This window comes from Gopherus flavomarginatus, chromosome 4 (genome assembly GCF_025201925.1).
Source record: "Gopherus flavomarginatus isolate rGopFla2 chromosome 4, rGopFla2.mat.asm, whole genome shotgun sequence".
Lineage (NCBI taxonomy): Eukaryota > Metazoa > Chordata > Testudines > Testudinidae > Gopherus > Gopherus flavomarginatus.
The window spans coordinates 21,267,836-21,281,608 of NC_066620.1; the positions used below are offsets into that span (position 1 = coordinate 21,267,836).

The following is a 13,773-nucleotide window of genomic DNA, read 5'->3' on the forward strand; positions in this document are numbered from 1 at the left end:
ATGAACACAATGGGAGCCCCAGAGGAGGCAGCTTCTAGGCACTGCTGTAATATAATCATCAGTAGGGTTCCCTCGCCATGGAGCTCAGTTTCTCTTAGATAGTGGTGAGGGCCTGTCTGCTGAAAGATTATTTCATAATGTCAAAATGAACAGATCATTAGTCCAAGGGACTGGATGACATTTTTAATTATAGTACATTTTTCTGAATGCAAGCCGCCTCAGAATGAAGGTGTTTCCTCTGAATCGATTGATTTAGCTTCTACTGCAGTGAAGCAATAAATTCTATGCAAATTAGACAAAATCCCCTAATGCTTTCAGTTTCTTTACTGTGGTCCCAGAAATTGCATTGCTATACTTTGAGCCAGCATGAATAGCAAGGGTTCTCACAAGATTTTAGTAAAGGCTATTGGGAACCTGTCAAAGGGCCCAGTGAGTGAGAAGGCAACTTTCAGGGAATGGGAGTCAGGAGACGGTGGAGCTGACATTAGTTAAGGCTTTGGACAGATCCTGACTTAGCAGGAATCTACATACTTTTTCAGGGTGACATTCACCCTCTGCAGCGGGCCAGGACAAGGCCTGGGCCCCACTTAAGTCTAAATACAGTAAATTCCACCCTCACTGACAACACTGAAAATGCTAGCCAGTCAAGCAGTGACATAACAGCCTAGTGGTATGTGAGCAGCAAATACTGGAGAAGCAAAATGAATAAATAAAAGGTTTAGTTTAGAAACTGAATTATTTTAGTTGGAACATACACATGGTCAAATTCTGCACTGACTTATACCTCATGCTCATATAACAACATCCTACACAGACAAGCTAGATGTGCATTACAAAGAAGCAAGAATGGTAACATGGCACAGTTAAATACATTTGGGAGCAAAGATCCTACAGCATGTCAGCAAAACAATGTTGGAACTTCAATCGTTGTACCCAAAGTAGACATTAAAGGAGATGGATGATCCTCTCATTCCTTCCTACATATATTTTGGACAGTTCTATACGAGTTTTTGAGGAGAGATACATTTCAGTATTAAAACCTTTTGTTGCTGCCAAAATGGCTTATATTGGAACTCATCAACTCAAAGCTTGCATGTACTGGTTCACAAGAATGTCGTTTCCTACTAGATTTGTTGGGCCCAAAAAGTCTTTTATTGCAGTACTATAAATCACTTAGTTTACTCCACTTTCCTGTTCTAGGAGTTAAGTGACATCAGCTCTTGAAAGAATAATGTGTAAGAGAAAAGAAGAACTCTATCTGTGTGACAGCATATTGACCTTTACTTTTATATTGACAGATAGCTATGGAATGGTGATGTGCATAGAAGTTCTGTTGCTGGCTGAGGGGGGAACAGTCTTTAAATCAAGGTGGATATCTTTCTAAAGGATATGCTATAGCTCAACCAGCAGCTATGGGCTTGATGCAGGAACCATTGGTGAGGTGCTTTGGCCTGTATTATGCAAAAATGTCAGACTAGACGATTATAATGGTCCCTTCTGACCTTAAAATCTATTAATCTATGAACAAGGCTGGAGACAATTTGGATGTTTCTAAATTGGAGAAAGTTACCAAAGAGTTTCACAGTAATCTGAACATTGTTATACCTGTGCAATCCCATCAGCTGAACCAAAGAGAATTTTGTCTCATGTCTCTAGTTTCCAAGATTCCACTATTTCGTATTTTGTTGCTGAATCCTTTTGGAATGACAGAATGAGCCTTAACATTGTTTTTAGCCAACTTCTCATAAAATGGAAGTAACCAAATATGCCACTTTCCAGCCAGGGAATGTCCAGGTCAACATCTGACGACTTTAGAAATGACATCAGAAAATGACCTGACATATTCAATACATGCTGGCCATCACCCTGGCTCCTGTTCTTTTAAAAGGACTGTCCCTTTCCTAAGCTCTGCCCCTTCTTGAGATATCCTTTTGCACATGCTGTCTTCTGGTCAGAATAAGCATGACTAGCCAGAGAATAATAAATCATAGAAACAGAGATGGTAAAACAAAACAAAAACCCATAAAAGCAACACAGGAGCGACTTCAATGAGAGATCAGATTTCTTAGCATCTCACAGAATTGGGCCCATAAATTGTGTGCAGATGTCTCTCACACACTCAAAACTACTTATACTTGTCTCACAAGCATAGTCCAGTGGTTGGGGCACCATAAAGGGAGTCAGGAGGCTCTACCAATGATCAGCTCTATCACCTTGGGCATTATCACTTAATCTCTCCTGTGCTTTGGTTTCCTCATCTATAAACAGGGATTAAGACACAGACTTTTGTGGAGCACTTTAGGATCTATAGCTAGAAGTTGCTATACACATACTAAGCATTGTTATTAAAATAAAGAAATGAGTATCTATCTAGGGAATTATAAAGTGCCTAATCATCATGTAATTTAGGAGATAGAGATATACACGTATGTGCGTGCAAATATACGTAGATGTGCCCACAACCCCACCCACCCATGTCACCTGTCAAAGCCATATAGAGTCTTGTCAGTTCTGACTGTTTTATAGCAATTGCTTCAAGGACTTTAATATCTCTACTTTAACCTATAATTTTACCTCAATATACACGTCTAAAGGGTTAGTGTCTCACCCATTGATGATATCAACTGCATTTTAAAAGTCAGGCCTCAATTGTCTTTATGTAGATTTAATTTGTGGTTGAAATAAAGGTTACTTAAGTCACCCCCACTGCTTAACAGTAGGTGTGTGCTTGTGGGAAAGCAAAACCCAATGACGCAGTAACCTCCAGAGATTAGAAATTAAACTTAATTTTAATTTGATTTTCTTTCTTGAAGAACCAAATTATCATCTACAGCTTTACTAAACCAAGCACCAGGTAGACAAGAAACACAAAAGGGTTTGTGTGAACCAAGGCTCATGGAGATTTAGAATCATCACTTTTTGTAGCAATACTAGACATCCATTTCTTGTTCCCATTTTCTGTAAATTAATGTGCTCTTGCCAAAGCAACACAGCTGAGACTATTTCACAATCCCCACTCTCACAGACAAAGGGCCTCCACACAGGAACATGTACTTTTTAGAGTAGAAGAAATATAAACTACATCAAAAGCGGACATTCTTGCAATGGCAACGAGGATTAATTCTGGAAGAGTGACTAAAGCTAACTAAGCAACATATTAACTACTGAGACATGAAACTGAAATGGAAGAATCCATATTAAAGGAAGTACTAATAGTTTTATTTGTACTTATGTTTGTTGGCTGTAGGATTATTGTGCTCTGTATCCCAGCATGCCTATTTCTCTTTTTGTTATGATACTGCATTTGTATTTGCATGAATGCACTGAAAACTGCAATACATAATTTAAAAGAAAATGAGATGTAAATTCTCAATGACACGAGTGGTAGAAACTAGTGAAACTATCAATGACAATGTGAGTACAGCAAGGAATGAAAGTTACACTGATTCAAGATCTGGGACTTGATTCTGTATCAGTGACAAAAAAAGCATATCTAAACCGAGAAAGCACAGACAGTTCAATACATCACCAGCCATCAGAATTAAAACTAAAAGATGGAAGCAAATACTGATTTCCCTGTCTCCCATTAGGAAGCAGGTTCTTTACCATGACTGCCAAAGATCTGATGCAAAACTGCAGCTGTGACTGCAAAGGGCTTTCAAGGATGCTCTGCCATTGACTAGAATACCTAATGCCCAAGAACATGCAATGGAAACAGGGAAGGAGAAATATGTGCAAAGCATTTGTCTTGAAGTGAGGATTTGTATTTGCAAGTGGAATTCCTGAATTATCTGGAGAAATCTGGTTGGACCTCAGTGATGAGTTCAGGGAAAGGTGAAGAACAAAAGGGAAGTTGGCTGTGATATACCATGCATCTTTCAATGCACTGCAGGAAAAACAACTGGATCATGGAATCAAATGTTGTCTCTCTTAGTTGGAGGCACAGATTCCTCTGCACAGAGGGCACAGGCTACGTAAAGAGTCAATGCCACGAGACTGCAATTCTGGCATTCAACTAGAGAGTGTTCTATGGAGACACAATCTGATGCAGTATCTGGAGTGTGTGAATGAGGGGGAGGCGGGGCACAGAGTGGTGAGAGTTTGACTATCAACAATGCAAAGTCACTACACAAAATCCCAATGCAGAGGGGTACATTAGGTATGGACATTATGGTGGCATTGGTGGGAAAATTCTGCCCCTCCAACTCATGTGCAGATACCCGGTTCGGAATCTGTGAATCAGGTGTCCCAACCTGCATACCCAAAAATCAGCAGGCACTTCTAAAAAATTAGGACTTACATATTAAGTATTTGCCGCCCCCATAGCAGGCCAGAGAGGAGTACTGGTCACAGACCTACTACAAAATATTCTGATTCAACCTAAAACAAGTGCAAATACACTCTTTATTCAGAGCAATCAACCCTCTACCCAAGCATTCATGAACTGTGAACCTTCTAAACAGAGGTAGGTTAGAGGAACAACTGCTTCATGTACTACTTCTTTCTTGTCACGTGACATTACAGAATAGTAACTAGAAGAGAACCTTGTAAATACTAGGAAGTTAAGAACTTCCCCTGCTGAAATATTCCTTCATCAATTACTAATAAGTTGAAAACATATTAGTCGCAGATAACAGAGATAGATATCTACTGTTTCAGCTTAACTGCCCTAAACTACAATATAATTTTTTTTAATTATGTGTGAATTCAATAATTTAATTTATCTGATTAAGAGCCAGTATTTAGATGAGCAGATCAAACAGGTACACTGGTAATGGTTGACTGAGCAGATATTCACATATCATATATAGGTTTGGGAACACTTTTCCTCCCAGCAACCACTCTAATTAACGCAACCAGTTCTAAAATTAAAAATTTTAAATACCCATGAAAGATTCCGGAGGACAAACTTTTGAAAGGATGTGGAATGCAAGTGCTTCATTGAGACCAAGAGAAACTAAATTACAACTTTGGATTCCTTTGGCTACCAAATCTGTGATCACTTACTGTGGTATTGCCTCTCATTTTCATACTAATTTATTTTGGCCATGACCTGTTCTGATGTGAACTGGATTCAGTTGAGCACTAAGCTGATGTTAGCCAACTGATGTCTTCCCCAGATCTGAGACTTATACTGTAAATTTAGCCTCTATGTTTGAACAATGATTCATTTTTCTTTTAGATTTCAATGAGCCATTTTGAAAGTTATCAGAATCTTTTAAACATTTTCTTAAACTAATTCAAATGTTATGTTTGTTCACTAACTTGTTCCTTATGGTCACCTAAGGGCAACTTGGACAAGGATTTAATATTGCTTCTAAAAATCACAACTGTCACCTTTTTAGCAATATAGTCTTAAGTGGCAGAATAAGAAAAATAGGCCAAGATTTTCAGATGTGACTAGTGATTTGGGGAGGGAGGCAGTCAGTTTTTAGGTGCTCAACTTGAGACAATTTATAGGAACTGTACACCTAACCTCCACTGAAACTCAGGTCTCTTTAAGGTGGGCACCTAAACATTTAAGCAGCCAAAAATCACTAGTAAAATTTGACAACCTGTTCATGTGCAATATATATTGATCCTCATAAATTACTGCACAAATGCATTAGCCAGGATACACCGCTTAAACAACTGGGGCTTTTCATGTCATATTAACCTTTGCAATTGGGAGATTTTCTATTGTGAGAGGCAAGTTCTGGGTGATTGCTTTAAAGTGCAGCTTTCTACCCTTGACCCTCAGATTGCCACAAGCCATGAGGATCAGAGGCAGCAACTGTCCCATATGGCTGCCATTTTTTAAATGTAAACGCTTTGTTTCATTCCTTTCAAGGGGTAAAATGACACATTAGGATCCCTTGGGAGTACCCATCCTCACAGCAGGAATAAATCCCATTCCCAGCTATGACTGCTGAGAAGGAGCCTGGGCTCCTAGCAGCTTGCAAAGCAGGCAGCCTCTTGGCTGCCCTGATGAGAAAGGGGAGACTCTCCTCTAAAGCTCCCTGCAGCTGGCAGGCATTTACTCTCCTCCATCCCCCCTGCCCCCCTCAAAAAAATCTGCTTTATTAATGGGAAGGTAAGGCAGGGTAGGAACCAGTGCCTTCCTCCCAGATGTTAAGCATCAAAGGAGGGAAGAAACAGTGGCTCCCAAGAGGGGCTTCATACAAACGAAACAGACAAATGCTTGTGAAAAGTGGGTTAGTGCCCAGTATCCCTACCCCAGATGTCAGAGCAGCGGATGGAGCTCATTTCTGCGTAAGAGGCAGGTTCTCCCAATATTCCCTAAACCAGGCCCAACCCCCATGCCACCACAATTGTTTTTTTGTTAAAGGATGCCCATGTTGGTCAAATAACCAGCCTTGCTTCTCCCACCTTCTACCAAGTGAGGGTCCAGGGGAAAGTGAATGCAACTGTCCTATAAACAATATGGCTATTATATTTCCCTATATATGTCACCTGCAAACAAAATGGAACATTGGGGCCACATTTTCAAATGTGAGTGTTCACAATTAGACACCTGAACACCTATTTTAGACATTTTAACAGGGATTTGGGGGCCAACTCAGATATTTAATTGCTTGAATCCAGATTTAGGTGCCTAACTTTAGGTACCCAAGTCTGAAAATATATACACAATTTATATACAATGTATTGTTTAAATAAACGGATTATTTAATTTTGTTCCTCTACCACAGAAGCTCTCAACTAAAAGCTTCATTTAAGTTAGTTATGAAGAAGCTCCTCCCCATTACTTTAGGCAGCCTACAGTCTCTCTGCCTTAATGTATTATGACCATTTGTTAATAACCACTGCCTCAGGAAGGGTAGCCACTTCCTGCTGCAAAAACACACTGACAGGGACATTTCTGTGTATATTTTACACTTGTTCAATATTATTCTCTTTGATTTCCTGATGATTTATCCTAGAAGGGGGGATTTAAAATGTTGGGGACACAACTATAATGAAAGTCAACAGAATTGCTGCCATTTACACCCAGGATGAATTTGGTCTGTTAAATTCTATCAACACCTCACAAAAAGCCACACGCTTGAAATCCGCATGTCATGTGAATAGACTGCCTCATCGACCAGCTCTCACACTGCTACTTCCCTTCAACAACAACAAAAATTAATTCTTTCCTTCCCCACCTCACCTCTTCCTGTGTGTCACACTGAAGCGTACTCCCACAAGGGCTCTGGGGGAGCTCTCTTTAGGGGGCTTGCACCCACAGCAGTCCCTGAGTGAACAGCCATGTCAGACTCAGAGATCTGCCATGGGGCGAGGTCAAATAATGTCAGTCAAGCCTGGCGGCAGCTGGTGCCCTCTCCACGGCATGACTGGAAGGCTGATGCCTTCTGCCAAGCCCAGAGCCCTGCCCCGGCTGGCTGAGGAGGACACGCCAGCCCAGCTCACTCCGTGGTATAGACATGTAGTCACATGCTTAAAGTGTTCGTTATTTGCAGGCAGCCCCAGACAACCTAGTGTCTCCTCCCCCCCGGCTTTCAGAGGTTTTTAACGCGTAAAGCAGGGAGGGATTGCAGCCAGCGCGGCAAACCCGACCTGTGTATCACGACAGCTCTCCACACCGCAAGGGGCAGGGCAGCCCACCTCGGGCTGCAGGGCAGCGGGCCCCACGGCGCCCAGGGCAGGGTCCCGCGCGATGGAGACCGCCCGGCGGCGCGGCAGCGCCCCGGGGACACTTACCGGCCATGGTGCCCGCTACACACACGCGCTCTCAGCCCGGGACGCTCGGCGGCGGCAGCAGCAGCCCCGCGCCCTCCTGCTGCTCCTGCTCCGCCGTTCCCGGCTCTACCTCGGACGCTCCTCCCCGCGAGTGGGAATTTCCCGCTGGGGTGACGTAGTAGCACCGGCAGCCCGGTTCCCCCACACGCCTACTGCGCTGTGAGCCGGGGAGGAGGGTCTGATCTCGACGGGGATACTCCTACAATAGGAGCAATCTCTCCCCTCCCCCTGTGTGCTGCAGAGCTACATCGCAGTGCGCACACACACACACCTCCGCACAGCAACGGGCTGGCTGCTCCCCGCACCCACTTCCTCCAGCTGCACCCCTAGCATGCCAGGCTGACCTCGCTTGGTTGCCAGAGTGTACGTAACACAGGCCTCCCCTCCCAGCGCTGGCTGGGGCACTGTGCTCTGCGAGCATTGGCAATACCGACTGTTCCTTCTTCACTGTCAGCTTGTGATGAGGTGCGAGAGTGCCCTCTCTGCTGGGCAGGCACACATTTTCCTCCTCCTCTCTCTCATACACACACACACAAGCCATCCCCTGCTCACACCACACAGGCATCCCATATATAATTACACACACATACACACCCGGGGTACTCACATTTTGATACCAAGTGCTTTAGAAATTGCAAAGAAAGCGAAGCTCAGATGGGACAGTAATGTACTGGCATGGCAAAATTCACAAATGTTGCCAATGTGTAAGACAGACACAGGACCCCACCTCAGGCAATGGCCACACACCAGTGCAATCCAACACACTCTCTCAAACACACAGCAGCAGTTTAATAAAAGCAGCCATAGCAGTTGCAGTTGCTCCATAATCATGGTTGCAACTGAATGTCCATTATGAGCCCAAGGTTGTGCCCCTTCTCAGACCATAATAGCCAAAATTGGTAGGTTAAATATGATATTTTTGGTAAATTGGACAATTGGTTCCTGAATTATGCAAGTAATTCAGAGAGTTTAACATTTTTATGCCACTTTGTCCCAATATAAAAAAAGAAAGAAGAGAAAAACAATTTCACTTGCTAGACTCCTCTCATAGAGATCTAGTGCCCAGGTCAAACTTTTAGTTGACAGAAGTCTAATTTCCAAAAGTTAACAACTTTTGATTTTGGAACATTGATAGGGAATGTCAGCTCCAACATTTAGTACAGGATGTTGAGGAATATTTCATTTAATTAAAAAAAGTATAAGGCTCTCACCCTTTTCCGTGCAAAGATAAATCACTCAATAATCTGATTGACCAGAAGGCTTATCAATTTCAAAAATCAACTTCCCTCTTTCCGCACAGTCAGGGCCATCTCTACTTTTTTTGCCACCCCAAGCAACAAAGCAAAGAAAAAAAAAAGTGGCTGCAGCAGTGCTGCCAAAGAAGAAAAAATGAAAAAGCTGCTGCTGAACTGCCACCAAAAAAGAAAAAAAGTTGGAATGCCACCCCAAGAACGGACGGAGTGCCGCCCCTTCAGATTTGCCGCCCCAGGCACCTGCTTCCTTAGCTGGTGCCTAGAGCCGGGCCTGCCCATAGTAAGACACCTACTTCCCCAATGTCCTCATACCCCCTAATAGCCTTATGTGCCTCCCCATCTCCAGGCCCACCACATCGGTCCTCCTTCCATACACCTTCCTGAGATCCAGGCCTCGGTCCCCAGCTCTTCCCAACAGAGCTGCATTATTAGGGGATGATGCTCAGGAGCACTCACAGTCTCATCAATTAAGTGCCGCATACCCTTGACATCATTGTTTCCACAGTAACTAAAGTCAACCAAAATAAAGATGAGCAAATTGCAACCATGACTTTAAATCTCCCCAAACTTCAAGGAATTTCAGATCCAGACCTAGACCTGGATCTGAACTTCTCTATTCAGTCCTATGACTATAATGAGTTGAATTGGAACCCATCTTAAGGACACGCCTTGAACTTTGGGGAAATCCAGATTCAGATCCCATACTGACTCCAATCACCATGACTTGCTTGGAATGGGAACACAAGCTTTACTTTTTTCTCCCTCTCCCCAATCAAAACTTCAGATGGATTGTACAGCACTTTTCGAGTATATTGCATCCTAAAGCTCTACAGAGATAAGAGTGGATTTTGTAAGATGCTGATTGAGTTAGGCATCTAAATGCCTTTGAAATCTGGGCTTTAGATACTACCAGATGCTATATAAAGAGCCCTAAGAAAGGCAGATTTGCATTGGAGCCACTCCATAGTTTAGATTTTCTAATACAAGTCTGATTTTACACAGAATTTTGAGGGTGATGGTAGAAAGTAGAATTTTGTGGTATGAAGGTAGAATTTTTCTATCGAACTTGAAGTGATTTGTATAGGGGTTCCAGAACTTTGGCAGCTTGGAAAGAGAGGATTGCAGAATTCAAAAATTCTTCTATTTTTTTGCCACTTTGTAGTAAACAAAAAACAAACAAAAATACCCAGAAAATAAGAGAGAATTAAGATAAAATCTGGTCTTTCCCTTGCTGAGATCCTGTGTCCAACATCAAAATTTGGTGATTAAATTCTAATGTCAAAAGTTAGTTTACTTTTGAATTGGTAAGACTGCTATGGAATGTCTGCTCTGGACTGGTGAGCTTAATTCAGAATGTGAGACAAGCTGAAAAGATGTTCTGGTATGCAAAGGGTTACCAGGTTCCTGCCTATGGTATGGCTGATCTGGACAGAGTTATAAAAAGGAATGGGGAAGGCTGCATCCTCACTCCTCCCAGTTGTTGATGCTGGAAAGACCCCATGTGGAGTTATTTTATGGAGAGCGGGAATTTTGGTTTTGGAAGTAAATATAAGCGGGGGAATGGTCTCGCTATCGTGAGGAACTTTCCTGGCTTCTGCACTACCCCAGTGAAGTGGGCTAGCGAAAGGATCTGAGTCCTCGCTCCCACTTCCTTTACCCAGAGGCCTCCCTGCCCTTGAGGACTCCCCTTTCACTTTCCTGTCTGGCAGAGTTCTCGTAACCCCAACAAGGCTAGGCCCAGGATTCCTGGGGGACTCGACCTCCAACCCTGCTGTGGTCACCTAGGACAGGGGCTAGGGTGTTCTCACTCTGCCACTGGGCACCTCCCTGACCCATTGATTATTCCATACAATTTAAAGCAAATACAAGTTGTTTAATTAACAATTAATTTTAAAAAAGAATAAGGAAAAATGGGAAAGGTTAAAGGAAAACACATAACCCTGCTCCGTGGCAGGGAACACCACAAACAGTGTCTCTGGATATCAAGGCAGTTCACAGTCTGTTCCTCGTAGGTCCCAGGCTGTGCTGCAGGGATGCTGTGGGTTGGACACTTGCAATGGTGGTGGCCACACATCTCTGGGCTTTGGGTGGTGGGACCTTTCTTCCCAGCGTCAGCCCCCCGTCAACTTAAGAATCCCCACCCAGCCTGGCCTTGGCTGGGGGTGTCTTTCTGCACTGGGCCCTTTGCCTAAGGTCCCCCCTTGGCTGGCCCCAGCTGATCACCACATCTGGCTCTATGGCTGCAGCTCTGTTCCCAGCACAGGATCTGCTCCCCCTGGGCCATGTCTCTGGCTCTGTGGCTACAGCTTGGCTCCCAGCACAGGATCTGCTCTCCCTGGGCTGTGTCTCTGGCTCTGTGACTGCAGCTCTGGCCCTTCTGGATCTGGCACAGCTCTACTCTCCAGCTTAGCTTGGGCCCCTGCTTTCTCCTTAGCTAGGCCCCACTCTGTCTGACCCAGGCAATTCCAGCTCACATGGAGGAGGAGACCCACCCTGGCCTTCTGTCTCCCTGATGAGTCTGCCCACCCTGTCAATCAGGCTGACCTGGGGCATTGGCCTCTCGCCATTGTTCCTGGGGACTGTCAATCTCAGGGTCCTGATTTCCCATCGACCCCTCCCCTTTTAGTGCTAGGAGCTAGCAACCAAAACACCCTCACTGAATGTTAGTAAGGGAGCAACAGTCCTCTTCCATAAAGCAAGCTCTGAGGAAAGAAACATGAAGTAAATTGTAACTTCCCCAGCTGCTGAGCATGCAGTCCAGTTTATAATGTCACAGAACTGAGAGACTTATATAGTTTCAGTACAAATGAAAAGAGGAGGAAACTTCTCTCCCTTTCCCTGCACAGACAGATCTCAAAGGGGAACCTGACCACTAGAGAGGCTCCTCAATGGAAAGGGAACACAAAAAGAATTTTTCCAACCAAAGGTTCATAGAATGGGGATTGCTGGCAAGCCTGTCACGGCTAGTGGGAGTCTGGGGATCCTGAATCATGTGTAAGATGAACTGCTAATGTAGCAATGTATAAGGTGTCTAAATGTCATAACCCAGTGATTGAATTTCATCATACTATTATTGATCAGTAACTACTCACTCAAAAGATTCCTTTGCTGAGTTTGTGCCTTCTCTCTCTCTCTCTGGATCTGGGTCCCTTCCCTTGGATTTCACTCTGCTTTTGGTTGTAGAGCTGTTTCCCATATTGATGATGAATAAGAAAATATCCAAACATCGCTGAAAGGTTAAAGAATTAAGTTGTTTCTGCTGCTCTATGTTCTCCACTTCCAGGCTAAAAACATATCAGTCACCCTTGAAACAACCAGCTTGGTATGTGGCGTGTTTTCTTTAAAGATGTAGAGAGCAACAGATCAGATGACAATTCACTTTTTCTGCTCTGATGCACTGTCTTGAGAAAGGTGCTTATAGAGATTATTTAATCATCCTTTTCTCTTGCGACTAGTGTTCTCATCAGAAAATTTTACTTTTATACTGATAGCTAAATTCTTATTTCGTCTTTAAAGCTGCAGATTTGTTCCCCTCTGAATGACACTTTTAAGTCATTTTTGTATGGTGAAACTGAGATCTCTCCACAGTTGATCCTGATAGAAAAAATAATTACACACCGAAGTGTTACCTTTTTCCTTTTCTGCTTAATATATTGTTTTATTTGTAGCATTTTCTATAATGTTTTAATAACTTATGTGCATAGAACCTTTCCTGAGGGACAGACTGGGAAGGCTCCAATGTTCTAGTGACCCTGATGGCCAGCAGGAATTCTAAGCCCTGGTAAAGCCACCAAAGGCAGACAGGTCAGAAGATAGGGACCAGATGCAAAGCATCTGCCAGGTACATTGGCCAAACCAGACAGTCTCTTCGCAAAAGAATAAAAGGACACAAATCTGACATCAGGAATCATAACACTCAAAAAACAGTAGGAGAACACTTCAACCTCTCTGGCCACTCAGTAACAGACCTGAAGGTGCCAATTTTGCAACAGAAAGGCTTCAAAAACAGACTCTAAGGAGAAACTGCTGAGCGTGAATTGATTTGCAAATTAGATACCATTAACTCTGGCTTGAATAGAGACTGGGAATGGCCGAGTCATTACACTACTTGAATCTTTTTCCATATGATAACTATCCTTACACCTCTTGTCAACTGTCTGTAACTGACCATCTTGATTATCACTACAAAAGTTTATTTCCTGCTGATAACAGGTCATCTTAATTAATTAGCCTCTTAGAGCTTGTATGGCATCTTCTCTGTATATACAGACACACTCTTCTTATATGTTCCATTCTATGCATCCAATGAAGCGGACTGTAGCCCACGAAAGCTTATGCTCAAATAAATTTGTTAGTCTCTAAGATGCCAAAAGTACTCCTGTTCTTTATACACTATAAATACATTGAACACAAGACAAAACATGGTACCCTACCTCTTCTCAGGATGGGAGAGAGAGAGAAGAACAAGGAGAGAAATTAAGTCTTAACCCATAGAACAGTGTTTCCCAAACTTGGGACGCTGCTTGTGCAGGGAAAGACCCGGCGGGCCTGACCAGTTTATTTACCTGCTGCGTCCGCAGGTCCTGCTGATCGTGGCTCCCACTCGCTGCTCCAGGCCAATGGTTGCTGCTGGAAGTGACTGCCAGTACGTCCCTTGGCCCGTGCCACTTCCAGCAGCTCCCATTAGCCTGGAGCAGCGAACTGCGGCCAGTGGGAGCCACGATCGGCCGGACCTGCAGACGCGGCAGGTAAACAAACCAGCCTGGCCCGCCTGGGCTTT

At 43.6% G+C, this 13,773-nt stretch overlaps 1 protein-coding gene across 1 annotated transcript in view; it reads right to left on the reverse strand.

Annotated features, from left to right (window-relative positions):
- The window catches only part of REL (REL proto-oncogene, NF-kB subunit), a 46,524-nt gene extending 38,548 nt beyond the window's left edge, over positions 1-7,976 (reverse strand). Inside the window, exon 1 of the mRNA XM_050952135.1 lies at positions 7,702-7,976. Coding sequence (XP_050808092.1) covers positions 7,702-7,708 — 7 coding nt within the window. The 5' untranslated portion in view covers positions 7,709-7,976. The remainder of the gene's footprint in view (positions 1-7,701) is intronic.
- Between the last annotated feature and the right edge of the window lie 5,797 nt (positions 7,977-13,773).